Genomic DNA, 25,828 nt, shown 5'->3' on the forward strand with positions numbered 1-25,828 from the left:
TGGACAAAAACAAATAAAACAAACCTTTGCACCTGGATTACAATTGTCTGTCTGTTCTTTAATCACCTGCACCTGTACACTATTAACCACTTTGCCACATGGTGTCACAATGTATGCACCCCAATAACCTCCAATTAAGTGTGACACTAGGTCGCAAAGAGACACACACACACACACAAATGCTGATATACTGACAGCAAAGGCAGGAATAGGATAAACGGAAGAACAGATATAAGTTACCTACTAAATCGCAAAAATGAAATACGTGATTAAAAGAGGGCCTATAAACTTATACTCTAGTCTCTACAGAATTTAAACTAGATCGATCAGTTGGAAAGGGATGAGAAGCTTTCAGAAATATTGATGGACTCCAGTGGGTCAAAACGCAAGATGTGGACTTATAATTCTGAATCTGAAGTCTTTAATTGCATTTGCAAAAAAAGTCTTACTCATACCAACAGAAAATAAAAATAGCAGTAGGTTATGAACACTGTCAAATTTATCGGACGGGACTTAAGGTGTACGGTACCGGTCAGGTATCATTTTTACCTGTAGTGCTTTACTATAAGTGAAATGTTTTGGCCAGATTCAATGTAAACAAACCCACCCCAGACATGTCAACATGTAAGTGTTCACACCAGTGAGACCCCTGCTGAAAAACGGGATTGATGAAAAACCTTAACCTAGACCACTAGATTTTGTTTTTGGGGGGAGTGGGGGGGTGGTGCTGGTAATGGATCGAGATTTTTGCACATGGCTGATAGCTATGCCACTGATCTAGACTTAAGGGCTATGCACACCGGGAGCGAAGCAAACACAAATACAGCACGAGTACATAAAAAAAACTGTAGCTAGTCTTGAAAGGAAAATACTCTGCTTTTGCTCCTTTTGTGGAGACGAAATAAAATAAAGAAATAGTCTGCTTACACCACACACTAAAAAAAATATCATTTAACAGTGAATGTTTATATGTGATCTGGTTTAACATGTAAATTATTCAAAAAGAATACATCTACACATATTTCTTTGTAAATATGATACGAGATACGAGACTAGGGCGTGTGAACTATGCATCAGCTGCAGCGTCACTTACAACAACATCTCACCCGAAAGACAGAGCACAAGGAGGTTAAGTGACTTGTTCAGGGTCACACAATGAGTCAGTGGCTGAGCTCTGATTTGAACAGGGGACCTCCTGGTTATAAGCCTGTTTCTTTAACCACTGGACCACACAGCCTCCTATAATGTCTATTTCAATTTTATTTCTGTGGTAATTTCTGCGTGAACAAGACAGTGACAGTGACAGCCTCTCCTTCGAGACTGAGTAATGACGTGTGTGTACAGAAACATAGAAGGCTTGCGCAAACAAACCGTCAGTTTGAGACAACAAGGCAACTCTATCTTTGGAGTAAGGGGGGGAGTTTGCGTAGCAGCTACAGGGATATAGAATGGTAATGTACACCTCTTCATGGTGACCCCCACTCCCACAAAGTGAAATAATACGCTTGGACATGTGTATTGGATTTACCGCTGTATCATGTATAAAGGGTTTCTCAGCCTCACAAACAATAACACACTTATACACAAACGTGAGAATCCATTGCACGCCCATGAGACTCTCAAAATTGTGAAAAACTGTGAGTTTCACGGGTAAACCTTGAGACTTGACATCCATGCCACCCATTCTGCTTGTATTGTACCTTAACAGCAGTACCACCTAGGAACACACACTGCAGTACAGTGACTGTACACACCATTACATTGGTCATATGACTTCTCTGTGGATGTAATATCTGTCTTTCCACGGTAGATGGCGCTACGGGAGTATGTATTTACTTTGCTGTAGACAGTGAAAATTGCATGTTTGTGTGTTGGCTATAATAATATTTAGCTTTTGTAATGCTAATTCCCCCCTCAGAATGTCATAAAATCTTACATATATAATTAAATTTAAAAAATTGGAAACATTGAAAGTTACAAAAAATATATTATTATAAATTTAATTATTTAATTTATCTAATAAATACATATTTACAGATAATATTGTGTATATGCTGGTATTAATAACTTAAATTATATATATATACACATATATATGTATACATACAGGGCCTTGCAAAAGTATTCAGACCCCTGACCAATTCTCTCATATTACTGAATTACAAATGGTACATTGAAATTTCGTTCTGTTTGATATTTTATTTTAAAACACTGAAACTCAAAATCAATTATTGTATGGTGACATTGGTTTTATGTTGGGAAATATTTTTAAGAAAAATAAAAAACTGAAATATCTTGCTTGCATAAGTATTCAACCCCTGTGCTGTGGAAGCTCTCAGTTTACACCGATGAAAGAAATTGCCCTAACGAGGACACAATTACCTTACCATTGGCCTCCACCTGTGAACCATTAAAGTTGCTGTCACATTTTCTGGATAAAAACCCCACTGTTGAAGGATCATTGGTCAGGCAAATCTGCCAAGAAGAATGGGCCAAAATCACTCCGACACTGTGTGCAAAGCTGGTACATACTTACCCCAAAAGACTTAAAGCTGTTATTGCAGCGAAAGGTGGCGCTACCAAATATTAAATGTGTGGGGGTTGAATACTTATACAAGCAAGATATTTCACTTTTTTATTTTTCTTAAAAATATTTCCCAACATAAAACCAATGTCACCTTACAATAATTGATTTTGAGTTTCAGTGTTTTAAAATAAATTATCAAACAGAACGAAATTTCATTGTACCATTTGTAATTCAGTACTAGAGAATTGGTCAGGGGTCTGAATACAAGGTAATCGAACATGCAATCTTCAGGTGTGAAAAAGTTATCCACCGTTTTGTTTGTAATTCTTATTAACAAATGTAAAATAACTGTTTTCTTAAACTATGTTGATCATGTTCAGCACCTCTGCTGGTGGTATTGATTTATCTAGTCTATTATCTAGTGCTTTTTGACAAGCTTCTAAAGTTTCTTTACGAGGGACACTTGGGTACAAGGATTTTACATCCATGCAGCTATTATGTGTATTGGATTATCAATTGTACTGACTATCATTCCCATAGTGTGATTTTCTTTGTGCATTTTAGGATTTCCTCTTGCTAGGCCTGTTCTTGCATTATGTGGCTGCATGTATTTTTTAAAATTCTTTTGATATAATGCCTTTATTGTATAGTCTCTCCGCAATTTCCTTAACCTCTTTTACCGATTTATTGATCTTATTGCTTTTAACTTCTTCATATGTAGTATTTAATTCACATTCTACAGATTTCATATAGTCATCTGTGTTCATTATCACTATTCCTGAACCTTTATCTGCTGGTCTTATCATTATATCATCATCATTTAACAACTCAGTCATAGCTTGTTCTTCAATATTGGTTAAATTAAGTTTACATCTTTTCTTTAGTCCTACTATTATTTCTTGTTTAACTACTTCAATATACATATCTAACCATTTATCTCTTCCATCCGGAGGAGTCCATGTGCTTGTACTATTAATCCCATGCTCTTAATTACCCTCTGAATCTGAGATATTTTCATTGAAAAAATATTCCGCTAATCTCATGTGTCTCTCCCACTCCTTTAATTCAGTGGCCTGTTTATCTTTATCGATGTATCTTTCTTAATTATGCCACCGTATTCAGATTTTATTCCGGTTTCATTGTCTTTAAATACAATAACTGAGAAATGGTTATTGTTGTATAAAAGATTAATTGGATCGTTCTTATTTTTAATAGTTTCTATTGTGCCTTCGTATTTAAAACAGGGCTTCCTTATTCTTTGTCTATGTATACGTGTATGTATATATACACACACACACACATTATTTTAGTAGTTTGTTGTAGTTTTAGTATTGCATGGTAAAAAATGTTTACTAAATGTGCTTAATTAAATATTATTTGTTATCCGCCTTCTAAATACTCAAGACAAAACATACCATCACAACAATACCAGTAGAGTACAGCCGCTCTTCGGATACGACTGGCGAAATACTTTGTGGGCCTCAGAGTACCACAAATCCTCGCCAATCAATCAACTCACTGAACGTCCCCCGACCAAAACAAAAACATATAGCTCCCAATCGCCCCTCTGTAGGGTTAGCAGACCATAATTAGTGCCTCTCGACGAATGAAAACGCAAACCTTTTTAATTTGTATCCAATTCCAACATTCAATGAACACAGCAAGACAAATGTTGTCCAATCAAATCCCTAATCGCCCATAGTAATTGTGGTGGGGGCTCAGTAAATGATTTGACAAATATGGAACTTTGAATGCCCACTATCCAATGACATTACACCCAAACAAAACTGTTGTCCAACCAGGTTTGGTATTTCCCCAAAATATTACATCACTTCAGTACGCTCAGATCTCCGTGGACGGCCAATAGGATCGCCTGAATCGAGTATAAAGACCGTTGATATTATTCCTGGCAGCCAATCAGTGGCATCGGTCAGCTGTGTTATTGGTGGTGACGCATGAAAATAGTTCTGTTGCTAGTAGAGAACAGGATAGAGTTTAGATAGACGCAGGGGTCTAGTCGAAAGCTTACTTGCTTGTTTATTTATTGACGTTTGTTACATACGGAAGACCCGTCGCAGCTGCGTCTTTGTTTTATCCCAGCAATTAAAAAAATAGCCATGTCGGTGAATATGGACGAGCTCCGGCACCAAGTGATGATAAATCAGTTCGTTTTGACTGCTGGCTGTGCGGCGGACCAAGCGAAACAGCTACTACAATCGGCTCACTGGCAGTTTGAGGTGTGTGTGTGTGTGAGTTGGGGACGGGGGACGGGGGACGGGAGTACAGATGAGAGGTATACTGGTTCTCGTGTTGGCACATCTCTGACATGAAAAGTTGTTTATTATAATAATAATAATAATAATAATAATAATTTGAGCCGAGGGGTTGGAGTGGGCCAGGGTTAGGCTGTATGCCTACAGTTGAACGACATTGTTCCTTGTTTACAGTAGCTACAATTCTGTCTCACAGAGGGGTGCAGTTCACATTTTTTGAAGGTTACGCAATTGTACTTTTCGAATTATTGAATTTAGACAAAAACAGAAAATAAATAATAAAAGATAAATAAAAAAAACATAATGCAAGTCTCCCACAAGTAAAAAAAAAAAAAAAAAAAACACTGTACATAACAACTATTCTATTAAGATACTATATGTATGTTGTAGCTTGATATATATATATATATATATATATATATATATATATATATATATATATATATATATAAAATTATTGTACAGTAATGTCCAAAAATTTGGAAACAGCAAGACTCACTCACACCCCTTGCTTACTAAATACCCTGGTATCTCTGAATAGATAACCATCTTCTCTTTAAAAATATGCTAAATATTGTAATAAGCAAGACATCTCACAAGTACAGTGGTCCCCCAAAATGTTCTCCTTTTTCTAGGAAAGGAGTACAGCCTGGGGACGGGGAGTTTGTTGCTGGATAACTTCACTCTGACAACTTTCTCACTGAATATCTTGGTATCCCTGAATAGAAAATCGTCCCCTCTTTAGAAATATGCAAGAAATTTAAATGAACAATCTCTCCCACAAGAGCTGTGGTACCCCACGTATGATCCACAATGCAGAATGTTTTAAAACATGTAAAAATGAGCTTGTCATCTATGTTGCATAAAGGTAGAACAAGGGTATTTCTCAAATAAATAGACCATCTACAAATGAATATTTTCATTTAACTAAACAGCAGCAGGTCTAAATACTTATAATATCCTCGGTATGCAAAGGTGTGAAACCAACAGGAATGCCAGAGTCTCTTTGGCTGTATCTTTGTAGCTTGTAGACATATACTCCAAAACAGCTTCCTCTGAGAGACTCAATTCTACACATTCCAGCACGTTCAGATTTGTAGATGTGTATGGCTTCTCTCCTCTGTGCTGTTTGGAAATGGATTTTTGTTTGTGCAAATTTACACTCCCTAAAGTGAATGTCTGCACAGGTAGAACTGGTAGGTTCGCTTTTGTCTCTTTGTTTATTTTGAATGGGTTTAAACAAGCTTTGTATTTCGATGGCACTCCCTATCATCATCTCTCCCTGTCCCTTACAGGAGATAATATCGCCTTTTCTAGTGATGCAAGCATTTGGGGATTAAAATCAATAATGAAGGCAGTTATGTGTCTTATTAATACAGAACCGTTTTGAACAGTGAAGACATGCTGGCAATATACAGTGAGGTTGCATGAGTGGTCCACTTCTTGGGTCCATTATTATCTTCTACTCTTTTAAAAATAAAATGTTGTATTGTGCACCTAACTGTAACCCTGTTATAATGAACCACATGCACAAACCAATACAAAGGGTGTCGACTTGCTCCCCAGCTCCTACTATGTGGGCATTTTGGTGTGGCAAGGTCCTATATTTGGAACTCTGCAAGAAAGAAAACTGCACAGGCCATTCAGATTCTCCCCTAGCTTCTCTGTCTGGAATGCTTTAGGCTTCTCTGATCTGATGGAAGAAAGGGCTGTGTTTGTTATTGCAGCAAAGTATGGTGCATTTACAAAGGATCCAAAAACATTGTGTTAAACAGAATAGGATGTGGGGTTTACAATAGGGTTGGATGATAATGACATTTTCAGTTATCAATTATCGGCTGTAAATGATCACGATAATCATGATTATCGGCTGAAAAAATAACATATGTAAAATGTGTTGGAATTTATCAAATTTAAAGCTATATATACTTGAGCAATATGACAACTGCCTCTACGAGTTTAGAAGAAATAAAACTAGACAATTTTGAAAAAGACCAGCATCTTTAATAAAAGTTATGAAACAATGGTTGGTTACAAAAAGCACAAATAATATAACCAAATGTTTGTTTGGTAGCTTTTCAACTTTTGAACTATAAGCTACTTATTAAAAGTGTTTAAAAAAAAAAAAAAAAAAGAAATTTATAAATTGCGATTCAAAAATATCAGCTTTTGAACAGTTTCAGCACTGAATCGATTACGTTGCGGTGTCACTATCAGTCCACATCCACTGAACAGCCTTTCAGACGGAACGCTCGTGGCTGGCAAACACAGATACTTGCAAGCTAACATGGAAAGATGTGTAAATGACTGGGCATGCATCTTCCACCAGTTTAGTGGATCAACCTCGATATTACTTTCAGGTAAGCTGAGATAACCGAGAATCTCACGCTGAACAGCTTCTGACACAGACAGGTTTCTTGCAAGTACTTCAAGTTTTCTCTTCTTGATTTTGACTGCCTGTTTCAAAAGTGAGGTTAAGCCTCCCTTGGTTTTCCTTTTTCTTGAGGTAAGCAAAGTGTGGGTGCTGCTTTCACCATGGCTGTCCTCAACTCAAAGGATCCAAAGAGACTGCCTCTTCCTCACCCTGGGCCTGGCGAGAGCCACCAGATCCATTAAAAGCCACTTTGGCCACTTCCACAGCTTCCTGCTTAACTGTTGCAAGAGTAGCATCTTTATTTTCAAGATACTCCTGTCTAAAACAGGGATCCAGAAATGAGCACACACTCACCAACTGTTTCATGCCTTCAGCTAAGTACTGAGACTGCAAGTCCTCTGATATGGTATGCTTGAGCTGCTTAACCATTTTTATTATTATTTGTTTATTTAGCAGACGCCTTTATCCAAGGCGACTTACAGAGACTAGGGTGTGTGAACTATGCATCAGCTGCAGAGTCACTTACAATTACGTCTCACCCGAAAGACGGAGCACAAGGAGGTTAAGTGACTTGCTCAGGGTCACACAATGAGTCAGTGGCTGAGGTGGGATTTGAACCGGGGACCAAATGGTTACAAGCCCTTTTCTTTAACCACTGGACCACACAGCCTCATTTCTCGGTCTTGGTCAGCATTCACGTCCAGAATATCCCTATGCAAGTGCTGCAGAAGGGGACTTAAAGCAGATATAATTACATGTTCTTCTCCACTGAGAGAATCTGTAAACTGCAGTAGTGGTTCCATTACTTGTGCTATATCTTATAAGACTGTAATTGCTCCATCATCTGGCATAAGTGCCAGTTTTTGCAGTCCTGTGCCAGCGTGGCAGAGATTGCCTGCTGCTGCTCAATAAATCTGATGACCATTGATGCAGTTGACCCCCATCTGGTAGGAACATCCTGCAAAAATATCAAAACACTTTCAATCAAAAACACACCACATATTTAAATATGTAAGATTTTAATACAAGTGTTTCTGTTTATGGTAATTATCTAATTGAGATACATGAGTAGAAGAAAAAAAAAACAACTTGGTAGCAATACAATTTATAAAATTAAAACAAGCCTACATACAGTATTTAGTACTGTACTTATGATTGTAGTTTAAAATAAACAACTATAATATTAGCCTAAAAATAAATTTAGGCTAATATTAAACTTTTTTTTTTGGGTGGGGGGGGGGGGTTGCATTGTAATAATTGCAATTACATTTAATGTATGTAAACTGTCAATGTTAAACAGACAAAATAATGAGATTTACAGTGAGCTACATATTTTTATTACAACAGGGATGTATAGCAATTCTGTGACTCAAAATATAAATTGCGTAGCAAAACTTGGGATTTGTGTAGCAGTTTTTATTTATGTACTTTTTTTAAATTACTTTGTAAATGAGGGACGGAAGTGAGACGAATGCATAGCAGTTTGGTCCATTTCAGGTTTTACTAACCACAAGCCCTTGTACTGTACTGAAAATGCTGGTCACAAAACCAAATGTGTTTCCCAGTGCCAATATTTGTACTGTCTGATCTGTCTTGTATGAAAAAACACGTACCGATGATTAAGATAGCGTCAGCGTTGGAAACATTAAGAAAGCTTTTTGGCGCGTTCCACTTTGAGAGGCGGGCTGTGTGAGTGTCGTCAGTCAGTTGTGTGTCGCAGTGATGTTTCAATACACTAGTCTAGAAAGCTTTATGTTTTACTTAAGGTGTTTATATGATGGAGCTTTGCTGGATATAGCTTATGTAAACCACATAGCAACACTATTTGTAGCCTGATTAGAATATAAGTACCTTTGCATTTTAAAAAAAGAAAAGAAAGAAGTACCGCTGCCTGCAGTACTTTATTTTACGCGTGTTTCAAAACAGATAAACTGAAATAGTTGCTTCACTTTTTAGCGATCCATACATACATATGCATGGCATTTATCATGTATTTTTGGTTTGCAAATTGCGATGCGATACCATCTGTTTCCACCCCCTGTTTACAAGTACCAATAATTGTGTTTTAATGTTAGGAAACCAGGAAATTTTTGGGTCAAAGTGAAACCATGACATGAAGTTAAAAGCAACTGTTTAAAGTCAATACTTACATGTATCAACTTATGGTCTGGAAGCCCCAGTTTCTGTTGCTCCTTCTTCAGATCTCGTTTTTTCTTCCAGCTTCTATGAAAATGAGCAATGACAAGACAGCACACTCGAACATCTCTCTGTACCGAATCAATCTTAAGTCCATGGTTTATTGCCAAATCTAAATAGTGGCCAAAACAACTCAGCCTTTGAACCTCCATATCCCGAAATGCCTTTACATAGTTGCTCCCGTTGTCTGTTACAGCACACACAATTGACTCTTTTTTTCAGGCCCCACTGATCCAAGACATTACAAACTGCTTCAGCAATATTGTTTGCAGTGTGATCTGCTGTCATTGGTACAACCCCTAAGCACTTGGATTTTAACGCCCACTCTTTATTAACAAAACGACAGGTAAACGACATGTATGCATCGTTGTCCCTGCTTGTCCACAGGTTGGTAGTACAGGAAAAAAAAAGTAAGTCCATCCAATTCCGCCCTCAAACGGGAGACTTTGGTCTCATACATTGCTGGTATGTGAGCACCACTGAAGTATTTTCTTGATGGAATCTCCATATATTTTGTCCTATGTGTTCATCATATGTCGTAATTCCAGGTTTCTCAGCTACGTCACGGAATGGCTGCATATCCTTGCACATAAAACAGACGATGGCATTTGTAATTTCACAGTGTTTTGGGTGATCCGTGCTGTATTTAGATTTACGTTCCAGAAACTCAATTTTTATGTTTGAGCTTCTCTGTTCAGATTTCGATTTCACTCTGCCTCCGTCATTTTTGGTTCTTGTAGAAATATGTGTATGAATCTGGATGGTGATCTCATAGATGGGTGAAGACTAGTGGTATTCCCTTTGCATGGTATTTTTTTCCCACACTGCCTACAGACGGGCTTCTTACCTTGCGGATCACTTTCTGTCACTCCAAAAAACTGCCACACAGGACTGATGCTGTTTCTTTTTTCTAAAATGTTTTCGGAAGGTTTGGTAGTTTCTGCAGTTGCCATCGCCATTAGCTCAAACGTTTGCCTTTACTCGGTGAATCTTACGTCACATGTTACAACTTCCCACTACGCAGCGCGCGCAGATCACGTGTTGCGCCTCACTCAGACAGTTAAGTCCTGTCTTACTGCTTCAATGCAGAGCTACTCTTACACACAAACATATCATAGTGGGTAACGGACGATAAAATGATTATCAATAACTATTTTTCAACCCAGTACAATTATCGATGCAAAAACATTATCGATAATATCACGATAATCGATTATTGTTCCAACCCTAGTTTACAACACAACACGTTTCTTAACATTGCTGTCTGGTGTGTGGGATGAGTTCCCCTGAATCCCTTTCAGTATTATTCTGATTACTTTGTTTTTTGTATACACATAACCTTTGTCATAAATTAGTTTGGACCTATTTCCACTTCCACAACTGATCAATCTTTAAAAAGCAAAATTGGATGCTAAAGCAGGTTCATATGAGTTAGGAGCTGTCTCTCATTTCTATCAATTTTTATATTCTGTGATAATAATATTTATTGATTAACAAAAAAATCGATTTAGTTTGGGTTCGGGTGGTATACAAACCAGTGAATAATAAACTAACCAATAATTTTACTTGCAAAGCCACCCAGAAGCATATAGCCATTCTGCAGATTTCACTGTGTATACAGTTTGCTGTGTGAAAATGTTGAATACTACTTGAGACACAGAATACAAAATTGAAGACATTTTTAGTAGCAAGCAGCTGCATCAGTTGAATAATAATCCAGGACATATGGATATATAAAAAAATCTATCTAGTCCAGTATCAAATGAATTATCCTCCTGCTAATCTTTCATTGAGAAACGTAGCGGTTGAAAGTTAGGTGCCTCCAGGGATGCAGCATAGTTGTAATTACTGGTTCTTCTTGCTGATGTTGATCCGCTATCCAGATGTAATGTAACAGCATGGTGACGGTTCAACAGTATTGACACGAGTGTCTTATTATGCCAGTTTGGAAGGAAGATGTGCCTTGTGTTTCCCGTCCCCTGTCACAGGTGAGACTAGACCAACCAAAGCAGAAGGAAATCTGTTGCACTCAGAGAAAGCTTCTTAAAATGGATGTGAGCGGCAGGAGCTGTATGCATTGGATTTCTCTCGGCACGCCTTCACTGATTGGCTCTCACTATGACATCCCAGTTTCTCGTTGGCTGGTTAATATGCCCATATCTATGTGTCTCTGGTTCATGCTGTACACAAACATTAACAGCAGATAGTGGGATAAAATGACACAGTAAAATGTATTTCCTGGTTCTTGTGCTCTACATGAGAGCTGGCTGGTCTAAAATGGAATTTCAGTTTATGTATCAGGTAATTAAATATCCCCATGAGGGGAACTTGCAGATATGTTTTTGTTAATCTGCCTGTCCTTCAATTGCAAATTTCTCTTAAACCGTTTCAGAGCCCAACTTCTTATTTAAAGTGTTATAGAAACTCCACAGTGGAAATCTATCAGCATCCTGTGACCTAAGATGGCTGCCATAATGAGGATTTAATGCTTTGAAATTTTAACTTTGTGTTTTGTACATTTTGTGATTCTGCTGATCAAATTGGATCGTTCCAGGGGGAAAATTGCAATGTTCTCTTTTTGATGCAGACCGCACATAGATTGTGTCTTTACAGATCTCTCAATGTCAGGTGGTGTCCAGTAAAGCATTGTTTGCCACGTAATTCTACCCTCTGGGCTTATCAGTGATGCAGATCTTTTTTAAATTTCAATTTTACTTCGTTTACATGCAATTCCCCTTGCATTATGCCCTTGCACATGCTTTGTTTTTGTTTTGTTTGTAAAAACATCCAGTTTCTAGTTGTAATGCTGTTTACGCTGTTAAGAAAATATATAGCAGGGAAAAGGTTAAGCAGGTGATCGATACCAACAAACAAACAAAAAAAACTTGAGAGAATTTGAACCAGTCTTTGGGGGGCAATAGGTCAGTGTTAGTCATGTGATTGCTCTGTTGGGAGATGTGATCCTAAAGGCATAATTTCGTGAGACTGAACAAACCTGATTTGGCAAAACTGATCCACCTTCCTACCGTGGAACATGTTTGGTCGAACAGCCCAGTCTGCACAAGATGAAACATGGTGGAGCCCCGCAGGTACAGCTATGGCCAAAAGGTTTGCATCACCTACATTTTCTTTTTGTTGGATTGAGACACTTTAACATCATGTAATCAAAGAAACTACAGAATCATTGGCTCTATACTAAAAAAAAAAAAACATTGGTATTTCAGTGTGTTTTACCAAAGCGAATTTCTTACCATTTTGTCAGAAAGTCGAAGTGATACACAAACATAATCCCCTAAAATAAGGAAATTTGGTGAGCACTTATCCCCCCTTAAATCCCCTGTGCAATCAGTCAATTAAGGATTTAATCTGTAAAAAGGAAATGTATTAAATACGGAGTAACAGGCAGATGATGGTCCTCCCAGGGAAAAGCAGTTGAAAACCAATCGAATATCTAGAAATACGAGGTAACAAACAGTTTCAAAAGATAACTTTTATGCCGGGTTTTACTAATGACAGGAACCCACAGAAAAGCAGCTGTTTTTTTGCATGCGCCAGGCTCTGGGGAAACATTTATCTAAGAAGCAAGTGGTACATTTGTCTTCTAACCATTAATCCTGTATAAATACGTTTCTAAAACATGAAGAGTTATTTTGTTCCAGATGTTATTTATCTTAGGTGTAATAAGAAGTATGCATGTTGATGCACTGTATTGTTTAAAATAAAATGTAAAAAATATATGGCTATGTAACCCATTAATTGCAGGTTAATGTATTATATAAAATGTGTACAGTATATTATTATTATTATTTATTTGGCTGTTGCTTTTATCCAAAGCTTTTTTTTTTTTTTATATATATATACATACACATTCTGGTACCCATTTATACAGTTGGATTTACTGGAGCAATCTGTAGTTATGCTCCAGTAGTTAAACAGATGAGTAGTTATGTAGCTAAACAAATGAGTAGTTATGTAGCTAAACAAATGAGCCATAAACTGTTTCATGCATATTATGTATTAGAGGTCAATAAAATGACTGTTCAAATACAATTCTGGATTGCACTGGGTTTATGTCACACATGCATGTCTTACATACATGTTACATGTCTTAGCACATTACTGTCCAATAACATACATAATGTGGCTCTGTACTTCTCTCTATCTTGTCAGCATTTACTATTATATGTACATGTATTGTAGTAGGAAATAGGAATATTTTGGGATGGTTAAAGTTGCTGGTCTGTAAAAGCCATTATAATGTTTAGTTAAAATCCAAGCCATTTCCGCCTGTGTTTATTTTTATTTTTTACTGTTAGGTTTGTGCCTATAACTCTTTAGCTGTAAAGGTTACTGATACATGTCATACATGAAATGAATGTGCACACACTGGGCTTTCATTTTTAAAAAGTGAAATAGTCTGAGACTCGCCATGTTTAATACAGATAACAAAAAACACAAAACGAGACGCTTTTTAGAAAAAAAAAAGATTTATTGTTTATACAATTTCTTTTAGTATGGTCAGCTCAAATATGACTGTACAATGAAACTTCAATATGTATGGAACATGGAAAATTGAACAAATTGGATAATAAATAAAGGAATGATGGCCATATATACAAAAGGGACCAAAAGCAACCCCCCAAAAAATGAACAATTGAAAATGTGCAAAAGAAAAATATATATAATACTAAGAGAGAATGTGTATTTAAATAACCATTAAAAGACTATTGTATATGTAAATGGTTTCATTAGATTTATCAATTATTTAATGTGCCCCGGTCTGACATTTCGTTAAGCAGTGCTGCGGGCTCGTGGTGCAAAGACTGAACTCGATCGTCATTATTGCAGCAATATTAGCGGCGATGCCAGCAACAGCGACAGCATTGCTCATACATGCAACACCAGCACATAAATTCATGTTTACAATTACAATGTGCAGTTCCTATGGAGAACACTATTCAACTGCTTTTAGGGCAGACGCGATCTGTCGGAAAATGTTCATGGAAAAAGGTTTCTTAAACATTACTAAATCTTTTGAGTATCACTTCGAAGTACCTAATGACTAGGGGAAATCGTGAAATACAGGATTGTCCGCGAAATTAACCTTAAAAGTATTATTCAAAATAAAATGTGAATTACTGATAAAATAGTTTGTTTCAAAACTTCTCCGCGGTCACTGCGCTGCAAAAGCACTTTACTTCCTTCTTTATATTGCCACGTGATAATTAAATCCAATCACTGGCTTGCTGAATTAGCGTCGTCTACTTTGTGTGACATAACGTTACAGTATATGCGACATCAGTTTGGTTGAACTCTAAAACATATCGAAGGTGGCATTACTTAAAATACCCGGAATATGACGTACAAATCAAAAAAATCTAAATACATTTCAGCTCAGGAGCGGGTGAAAGAGTTCCCGACAGGAACCTTACATGCAGACGGCGATAAATTGTTTTGTTCATCTTGCAATGTGACTAGATTTTTCAAGAAAATACACGATCGGTCGACATTTTGCTTCAGAATCGCATATCAAACGTAAATCTACTGCAGAAGCTACTGCCCAAAATAAAAAGCAAGCGACAGTGGCATCGATGTTTTAAAAGAGCAACTCAAAGCAGTTCAGCAAGAACTTGAAGAAGAGAAGAAACGTTCGAGCTAGTGGAGGCCTTCACTGCTGCTAACATATCTTTGGAAAAATGGATAATCCCAAACTAAGGGAGTACTTCAACAAACACGTAGCAAACGCTGGAAGTTTTCCGTGTGCAAACAAACTTCCGCCAGGATTATTTACCAGAATTAATTGCTTTGCACGTTGAGTCTGTTAAATCTGCACTGGCGGAATGCGATTCCGTTTCAGTTGTAGCCGACGAAGCAACAGACGCACAGGATAACTATATACTCCACATTTTATTTGTACCTGGCAGCTGGAACGACAACGACCTGACCGTGTTTTTAACAGAGCCTGTTCAGCTTGAGTCTGTAAATTACTCAACTGTACCGCAAGCCACAGTAAAGGCTGTTGTAAACTATGGCTTGGAATTCAGCAAGGTCTCCGCATTTATCTCTTGACATTGCGATGTACATGAATAAAGCTTTTTCTGATGTGCTGCATGGAATGATGCCGAATGCAATTCACCTTACCAGCAATGCACATATTCTTTCCTTGACTAGTGATGTCTGGCGTACAAGTTTCACTGATGTGGATATCCTGGTTTCTTCTTTAAAAAACAAACAAACAAAAAAAAAAAAAAACATTTAAGCATTGTCCAAGTCGTAAATTATGGTGCCGGGAGTCAATTGCCAATCAAAGTGACAAAGTACATGCAGCAGTGTCGCTTCCACCGGATTACAAGGTGGAATTCGTGGTTTAATGCAGTGAGTTACCATGCAAAGAATATACAGTACTACCAGCAATTTGTTGGTGACGTGCTTGAAATCAACCAGACACACAGTCTTTGCTTAAAATCCGTGATCTTTTAAAACAAAGTGACATTGCTGACCAAGTGAAATTTGTGGCTAAAATGCAAGCAGGTTCGTGCAGCTTCTGACTGATGCCAGTAAAAGTGACTGAGCTTTGGCACACGCTTTCCATGTCTCTACAGTTGGCAAAGCGCCGCCTTACAATTCTGGTGAATTCAGTGGATGCCGAACGTGCCATATCAATGAATGGTCAAGTAAGTATTCACACCCCAGAGACAGAGGATGTCAGCTGTAATTGCTGGTGCATGCTGCATGCTGACATTTAACAAATACGACGGCGCGTTTTATGAAGGTAAGGATACATGTGTATTCCTGAGCTTTGGAGGTACATTTTATATATATATATATATATATATATATATATATATATATATATATATATATATATATATATATATATATATATATATATATACACACACACACACAGTGCCTTGCAAAAGTATTCAGACCCCTGACCAATTCTCTCATATTACTGAATTACAAATGGTACATTGAAATTTCGTTCTGTGTGATATTTTATTTTAAAGCACTGAAACTCAAAATCAATTATTGTAAGGTGACATTGGTTTTATGTTGGGAAATATTTTTAAGAAATAAAAAAGTGAAATATCTTGCTTGTATAAGTATTCAACCCCCACACATTTAATATTTGTTAGAGCCATCTTTCGCTGCAATAACAGCTTTAAGTCTTTTGGGGTAAGTATGTTACCAGCTTTGCACACAGTGTCGGAGTGATTTTGGCCCATTCTTCTTGGCAGATTTGCCTGACCAATGATCCTTCAACAGTGGGGTTTTTATCCAGAAAATGTGACAGCAACTTTAATGATTCACAGGTGGAGGCCAATGGTAAGGTAATTGTGTCCTCGTTAGGGCAATTTCTTTCATCGGTGTAAACTGGGAGCTTCCACAGCACAGGGGTTGAATACTTATGCAAGCAAGATATTTCATTTTTTTATTTTTCTTAAATATTTCCCAACATAAAACCAATGTCGCCTTACAATAATTGATTTTGAGTTTCAGTGTTTTAAAATAAAATATCAAACAGAACGAAATTTCAATGTACCATTTGTAATTCAGTAATATGAGAGAATTGGTCAGGGGTCTGAATACTTTTGCAAGGCACTGTGTATATATAGTATACATTGTTTTTTATATTGTATAAATACAGCCGTGAAATATCCGCGAATTTTGCCATTTATGCCGTAATAGACCCGCGAAAAATTAAAAATGTATCCGATTTAAGTAGACCCCTACTAATGACCAATGAGGGGATAAGATACACAGTCGGAATTGTCAAATCCTCGGTGTTGCAGCATAATAGTTGTACAGTATTTCATGTTGGATTTCGAAATGTCACATTTTCTAATTGTCAATTTTTAGTTAAGTATGGAAAACACAAAACGGTATGTAATTCAATATGTTTACGTAACATTGTTCAGCAGACTTCATTCGATCATGATATGACGCAAAATTGTTTAATTATATAGGGAGATCCAAAACCTTTTCCCATAGCTGTACTGCTAATTCACTGTATTCTATAGATAAATTACACAACTGCATGCAGTACAAGTAGCCTCGATTTACGAGGGTCTGTATAGCGAGATTTTTTTTATATATATTTTTGACCAATAATATTAATGTTATAGTTTATTACATATGATATAACTACTGCTTGGAACTTTCTGTTTGAAAAAAAAAACATCACAATTCACAACAGCGTCCCCATGAGGCAATGAACTAAATGATTTAGCGAAAAGGTTAAATAAAACCTGTTCAGTTTCCACAAACAAGCTGAAAGTGTTCGAGTCTGTGCGCCTCACGAAATTCCGCCTTAACAACTGAAGGTAAAAATTCTGTTTAAAAACAAAAAACAAAAATGACATGCTTTTGGGATATTAAGTTAATTGTGTTTATAGAATCATGTTTTCGCTTAAGAGTTGTAACGAATGCATGTGTACTGTGGGCTAAGTTTTGAGATGCAGACACGTGTGTGGTTTTTATTTATTTATTTATTTATTTTTTAGAAACGTTTTCATACTAAGTTTTGTGCTTGATAACATTTAAATACAATTGATGCCTATGATTGATTAATGTTTCAATTTTGTAATTAATCTGCAGGTTTTTGATTATATTTGTCCCACCAATCAAAACCTTTCTTAATTTCACTGTTGTGGATTTCGCCTTTTTTTGTTGTGATACAGTAGCGACATTCGATTTGGTGGATGACCGTTAGGAATGGCATGTCTGTAGAATTTAGACTGGATAGATCTGGATCCAGACAGGAACACTGTGCACTGTAGACTAGAGCCTACCATGCACTGGTGGATCTTTTATTTATAACCTGCTGTGTTCAGATCAACTGGCTGTGCTGTATGTTAATGACATACTCATTGATATTGAAGGTAGTGGTGGAATTGTCCTGTACACTATCTCTCAAAGATTGCATGTCCCTGAAACCTGGCGACGGCGTGTTTGTAAAAGGGCAATAAAAAGCACACTGTAAAAAAGAAACTCAATGCTTGGCTACCCCTCGCACTGTGATTGATTGGCTCTGGACTCTTGACCGAAAGGTCGTGGGTTCAATCCCAGGTGGGGTATACTGCTGCTGTACCCTTGAGCAAGGTACTTTACCTAGATTGCTCCAGTAAAAACCCAACTGTATAAATGGGTAATTGTATGTTAAAAATAATATGATATAATTGTAACAATTGTAAGATGGTAATTTAGAAATTGCTGTTATGAAGACATCCCACACAATCACTAAAGGAGTTATAACTGAGCTTTTAAAATCCATTCCTTTGCCTTGTCCTAGCTCTGAGCAACATTCACTGCCCCCTCTTTTCTTGTGTTGAAGATCTTCTGTTTCTCTGCTATACTTTAATTTGGGAGCTCCAGTGGTCTAGCTGCAATCAGACTATGCGGTCTACAGAAAAGCAGTTTATTGCACAGAATTTAAAATTTACATAACATAAAAAAAAGTGGCCCCAAAGATGGGGGGGGGGGGGACGACGACGACAGACTAGAGCATGAGTGAGTTTCTGATGACAATGAAGGGCAATGTGTTACTTTCTTATTCTAAAACATCTTCTCTCTTTTTCTCTTTTAATCCAGACGGCATTAAGCACTTTCTTCCAGGAAGCCAATGTTCCCAGTCACCACCATCAAATGGTAAGATTGTTTTATTTCTGTCACCTGGTTGGTCTGTACAACACAAGTACAATGGGCATTCCAGTCGAGTCTTACTGTCAAGGAATGTCCAAACAAAGCTTCATCACAATTGAATGAGTAGTTCACACAATTAAAAATGAATACAAATACAAGTTTGACATGAATATCAAAACAAATAGATCCCCATCATAATAATGTGCAGAGGTGGTAACTCCCAGTGGATAGTATTTTGAGCCATTCCAGATTTTACTGTAAACTCAAATTATTTACATCTGAGATTTCACACTCCTTACAGTGTTCTACGTCTCCCATTGTTCTGCAACTTTATTATTAATATTATTTATTTCTTAGCAGACACCCTTATCCAGGGCGACTTACAATTGTTACAAGATATCACATTATTTTTACATACAATTGCATTATTTTTTACATACAATTACCCATTTATACAGTTGGGTTTTTACTGGAGCAATCTAGGTAAAGTACTTTGCTCAAGGGTACAGCAGCAGTGTCCCCCACCTGGGATTGAACTCACGACCCTGCGGTCAAGAGTCCAGAGCCCTAACCACTACTCCACACTGCTGCAACTTGGTAAGGATACTCCTTACTAGCTCAAAGGTCATGACAGTGCAATAAGCTAACAAAACAGAAACGTCGGTACATGCCAGACTTTCACCAGAACCCAGTAATGTGTGCCTTGAGTGTGGTTCTTAGACCAGTGATCTCACAGTTCAGTTCAGTTCATGTTGTCAATATGAGCACCTGTACAACACCTAGCCAGCTGCTTTCCACCAAGCACAGGCGTGTGCTAAAAATCAAGAGCTACAATTAATAGAAGATGGAAACAATTATATTTAATAACAGGCTAGGGATGGGAATTTTAAACGTATAAACTCGAAAGAAGTGGTTAAACATTTTTTTTTTTTTTTTTTTTTTTAATTTAGTCGTCGCCAATTTTTTTACCCCCGTTTTCTCCCCATTTAGCATGCCCAATTATTATCTGTATCCTCGGCTCGCCACTTGCAACCCCCCCGCCGACTTGGGGAAACGGCGGCTGGAACACACGTCCTCCAAAACGTGCTCCTGCCAAGCCGTCATTTTTCGCACTGCGGATCCACAGCGATGCCACCAGACCTATAGTGCCGGAGGACAACACAGATCTGGCAGCTCCACTGCAGAACCACAGGCGCCCTATCGGCCACAGGGGTTGCTGATGCGCGGTGAGCCGTGGATTTCCCTGCCGACCTAAGCCCTCCCTACCCGGGCAGCGCTCAGCCAATTGTGCGCCGCCCCCTAGGAACTCCCGGTCATAGTCGGCTGTGACATAGCCTGGATTTGAACTTGCGATCTCCAGGCTATAGGGCACATCCTGCACTCCGCGCGGAGCACCTTTACTAGATGCGCCACTCGGGAGCCCCCAAATGGTTAAACATTTAATAATATGCTAGACGTATCATCATATACAGCATTATATGATATACAGCATTCTGTTGCGTATCCAACTACTGTGATGCCACAGTAAGAGTGGATATTAATAAACAGAACACTCTAGATGGCGACTGTGAATACGTATAATTTTAAAAGGATTTTTTTTTCCAATATTAATTCGGAGAATGCATAAATGTATATTTAGGCTTTAATTTACCAGTACACTGTTACACAAATCATTTGTTAAAAACTATATATATATATATATATATATATATATATATATATATATATATATATATATATAGATATAATATATATATAATATATAGATATATATTGGAATCTGTGCATTTGATAGATTCTGTAATGCATGCAAGCTGTGTTTTTGTTTTTTATTATATTTGGGTTTATTTTGTTCTTTCAATACAATATAATGTGGAAAAAAAGGTTTAGTTTACTTTATTCATTCAATAGCGCAGTACAAATACAAATAGAGACATTTACCAATATGGAAAATAATAATACAAATGCTTTTTAAAAGACCAAATTTCCACTGGGCTTTTATTTTTAATTATCAACTAATGGTCATAAATTAACTGATCAAAAATTTGAATTGAGTGACAGCCCTAATTTCAATATAAACTTTGTGTGCGTTTTATTTTTTTTTAACTTTGTAGTTCAGTCTTTTTGATGTTAAAATGTTATTTGCTTATTTAGGGGTTATTTGCTTGGGAACTACTAACCAGGGCTATCCGTATACATCGGAATATAATGTAGAGTGTGTGTTTGTAGATATGGTTTAAACGCTGACACCTGCATAGCATTTAATCATTTAGGGCAGCAGTGTGGAGTAGTGGTTAGGACTCTGGACTCTTGACTGGAGGGTTGTGGGTTCAATCCCAGGTGGGGGGACACTGCTGCTGTACCTTTGAGCAAGGTACTTTACCTAGATTTCTCCAGTAAAAACCCAACTGTATAAATGGGTAATTGTATGTAAAAATAATGTGTAAAAAATAATGTAATTGTATGTAAAAATAATGTGATATCTTGTAACAACTGTAAGTCGCCCTGGATAAGGATATCTGCTAAGAAATAAATAATAATAATAATTTAATCGTTCATAAAAATTTACCAAAAGCACATCCCTGTAACGGGCTACTCTATGGGAATGGGTTTGAGCATGTACCTGATCCCAGTATGGCAGAGCAGAGGAATCACAGTTATGAAAGCTAACCTAGCAACCAAACGAAACGCCTGAAAAAGTGTAGCTTGCATGGGGTCGCTATTGTACATTGCTTTGAAGTGAACTGCCACTTCATTTATCTAACAAGGTTTGCATAAATATAAGGTTTCCTTAATCAATCCCCATGTTGTAATTTACTCTTTGAGATTTTGTTCATTTAATTGTAGTTCTGATCAGGAGAATGATTGCTTGGTTATTGCCTCAGTAATGAAAACCCAAGCTTACCCTGAATTTACAGAATGGTTTATTATGTAAAGGGTTTTATGACTTTTTTTATATTTATCCTACGTGTGCAGGTGTTCAAAAGCAAATTTATTTTCCATCCTCTTATAAATACAGTATTTAACAATCCACTTTTGCCTCTTTCAATGCACGAATCGAATCAAAACATTACAGTGCTGTCTTTTGCGTAACTGCTGAAGAATCATTGATTCTGAGTAGGATAAAAAGAGAATGTCATGGCTCTGCAGGAATGGAAATAAGACTCTCATTGCACAGCAGTTTGTTTCATTCCTGGTTTTACTATGAGTTTAATAAAAGTACACCTGACCTTGTTACCTGTACACTGTGGCTAATCAAACTCGCAGTAAAGAGTCTTATCTCCATCCCTGGCTCTGTGTGGGTGACACACAAATAATACTCGCATTGATTTGTTTTCGTAGATACCTGCATAGAACCATCATGTAGCCTCTGCGTACTGTAGAGCCGACTCCGCTTGCGCTGTACTCTGTGTGTATTTTGCTTGCATTTAGTGGACGTGTTTATGTTCCTCTGTAGTTTCCAAGCCTTAGAGGAAATGTATTTCTGTTTGTGTGGAGTTGGAGTCACGAGTGCATGCATGTACTTGCCTTCTGCAGACGTGTGTCTACCTGCATTATGAGTGCTTTCATGAATGCGTGTGTGTTTGTGTAAATGGAGGCATGGCTTTTACTAGCCTTGTGGGGTTGGAAGCATCTTGTATGTGGTGAGAGGTCAGGCTATTTTTCATGTCTAAAAAGTGGTAACCAGTTTGTGGGCAAGAGCGATTTTTATTGTGAAGTGGATCCACCTCTTAAAGCATTTGTGAACATTCGTTTTTGGTTTTTTTTGCAGAAATGTAAAGTTTAGGCTCTATTATAATGTAATGTAAAAAAAAAAATGTTAAAAGTAACCTAAAGGCCAAAAAATAGGGCAAACCTGTCGGTATTTACGCATATTCTTTGGAAACACTCTGCTATCCTCGGCGTGTGACATTATAAGAAGTCCTACACAAGCTACTTGCCATAATTACCATTGACTTAAGTCTGAGGAGTCTACGCAGTGCTTTGAGTATTTTGAGAATTAAGTGGCATGATGGTGTATTGTGTTGCTTATGGGTGCTCTAATAGAAGCAAAAGGGATTTAGGATTAGTTTTTTTCATTTCCCGGAGGATCCTTTGCAAAGAAAGGCTTGGACCCATAAAATTAAACAGACTAACTTCACTCCAAGCAAATACAGCAAGGTATGTTCTGACCACTTTGAACATGACTGCTACGAAAGGTATGCTGACGATCTGGCTGGAATTGGCTACCATGGAGGCTACAATAAGTTAAAACCAGATGCTATACCAACAATATTCTGTGCTTTTGGTAAATCAAAATAAAAAAATGAAGACGAAAACCCAGATGTGTCGGCGGGGTCACCCATGACAGCTTGTCAGCAGACCAAAAGACTGTGAAAGGCTTACGAAAAAAGACACCGTGAGGGGAGTCCTTGCTTTTCCTGTCGTAAAATAAAACATAAAAAATATTTGGTTAATGATAGTCCATTTTAATAATTTTATTTTTAATCTCAACCTGAACTCTGGCTGTCTGTGAGTGGGTGTATGCTTTAGACCAGAGCTTCTCAAACTCGGTCCTGGGGACCCCATGTGGCTGCTGGTTTTCATTCCAGCTGAGCTCTCAATTACTTACTAGACAGAGAAATGAACTAATAATTTGCCTAATTTGACATTTTTACTTGTTTTCAGCTCTTAAACAGTTGCAGTTTACAAGTTACTTATCAACTGTCACGGCTAACTTGAAATGTGAACTGTTCAAGAGCTGAAAACAAGTAAAACGGTCTAATTAAGCAAATGATCAGTTCAATTAAGGGTCTAGTTAAGTAACTGAGAGCTCGGTTGGAATGAAAACCAGCAGACACGGGGTCCCCAGGACCGAGTCTGAGAAGCTCTGCTTTAGACTGTGGATTCCGCACAGCATTCTCTCCCGATGTCAGCCTACCCCTCCCCCCTGACATTTTAAACCTCTGATATTTCAAATTATAAATGTGTGCAGCATCATTTCTGTACAAACTGATTTCAAAAAGCTTGGTCTGAGCACTTCAGGCCGTAAGATATTGTAATAACTTGTTACCTCTGTCGCCCTGGATAAAGGCGCCTGCCAAAAATAAAGAAATAAATAAATAAAGAAATAATAATATGATCAGCAGCACATTGTATAGTCCCCATGGAAATCTGCGGTAAAATTTCCTAAAATCTGCAACGAGAAGTGTTTTCTGCAAAATTCTGCAGCAATGACTTTTTAATGAAAAACAGTGTTAATGAGTATAAATAAATAAGAAAAAGTCAGTCAGTTTTATATTCATTTTTTGTATTAAATCACATCACTAAAATCTAGAAAAAAATACTTGCCATATTTTATGGAAATCAAAGAAGAAAAAACTCTGATACAATAAAGCAGAGTTCACTTTAAAAAAACAAACAAACAAACAAAAAAAAAACAACTCTACAGCACTGACTTGGGTGCCATTTTTTAAAATATACAGTACTGTGCAAAAATTTTAGGCAGGTGTGAAAAAATGCTGTAAAGTAAGAATGCTTTCAAAAATAGACATGTTAATAGATTATATTTATCAATTAACTAAATGCAAAGTGAGTGAACAGAAGAAAAATCTAAATCAAATCCATATTTGGTGTGACCACCCTTTGCCTTCAAAACAGCATCAATTCTTGTAGGTACACTTGCACAAAGTCAGGGATTTTGTAGGCATATAGTCAGGTGTATGATTAAACAATTATACCAAACAGGTGCTAATGAACATCAATTCAATATGTAGGTTGAAACACAATCATTAACTGAAACAGAAACAGCTGTGTAGGAGGAATAAAACTGGGTGAGGAACAGCCAAACTCAGCTAACAAGGTGAGGTTGCTGAAGACAGTTTACTGTCAAAAGTCATACACCATGGCAAGACTGAGCACAGCAACAAGACACAATGTATTTATACTGCATCAGCAAGGTCTCTCCCAGGCAGAAATTTCAAGGCAGACAGGGGTTTCCAGATGTGCTGTCCAAGCTCTTTTGAAGAAGCACAAAGAAACGGGCAACGTTGAGGACCGTAGACGCAGTGGTCGGCCAAGGAAACTTACTGCAGCAGATGAAAGACACATCATGCTTACTTCCCTTCACAATCGGAATGTGTCCAGCAGTGCCATCAGCTCAGAATTGGCAGAAAACAGTGGGACCCTGGTACACCCATCTACTGTCCGGAGAAGTCTGGTCAGAAGTGGCCTTCATGGAAGACTTGCGGCCAAAAAGCCATACCTCCGACGTAGAAACAAGGCCAAGTGACTCAACTATGCACAAACACAGGAACTGGGGTGCAGAAAAATGGCAGCAGGTGCTCTGGACTGATGAGTCAAAATTTGAAATATTTGGCTGCAGCAGAAGGCAGTTTGTTCGCCCAAGGGCTGGAGAGCGGTACACGAATGAGTGTGCAGGCAACAGTGAAGCATGGTGGAGGTTCCTTGCAAGTTTGGGGCTGCATTTCTGCAAATGGAGTTGGGGATTTGGTCAGAATTAATGGTCTCCTCAATGCTGAGAAGTACAGGCAGATACTTATCCATCATGCAATACCATCAGGGAGGCATCTGATTGGCCCCAAATTTATTCTGCAGCATGACAACGACCCCAAACATACAGCGAAAGTCATTAAGAACTATCTTCAGTGTAAAGAAGACCAAGGAGTCCTGGAAGTGATGGTATGGCCCCCACAGAGCCCTGATCTCAACATCATCGAGTCTGTCTGGGATTACATGAAGAGAGAGAAGCAACTGAGGCTGCCTAAATCCACAGAAGAACTGTGGTTAGTTCTCCAAGATGTTTGGGCCAAC

At 37.7% G+C, this 25,828-nt stretch overlaps 1 protein-coding gene across 1 annotated transcript in view; it reads left to right on the forward strand.

Annotated features, from left to right (window-relative positions):
* Positions 1 to 4,453: 4,453 nt before the first annotated feature.
* The window catches only part of LOC117424091 (UBA-like domain-containing protein 2), a 44,542-nt gene continuing 23,167 nt past the window's right edge, over positions 4,454 to 25,828 (forward strand). Inside the window, exons 1-2 of the mRNA XM_034040172.3 lie at positions 4,454 to 4,764; positions 18,965 to 19,021. Coding sequence (XP_033896063.3) covers positions 4,645 to 4,764; positions 18,965 to 19,021 — 177 coding nt within the window. The 5' untranslated portion in view covers positions 4,454 to 4,644. The remainder of the gene's footprint in view (positions 4,765 to 18,964; positions 19,022 to 25,828) is intronic.

This window comes from Acipenser ruthenus, chromosome 19 (genome assembly GCF_902713425.1).
Source record: "Acipenser ruthenus chromosome 19, fAciRut3.2 maternal haplotype, whole genome shotgun sequence".
NCBI classification, from domain to species: Eukaryota; Metazoa; Chordata; class Actinopteri; order Acipenseriformes; family Acipenseridae; genus Acipenser; species Acipenser ruthenus.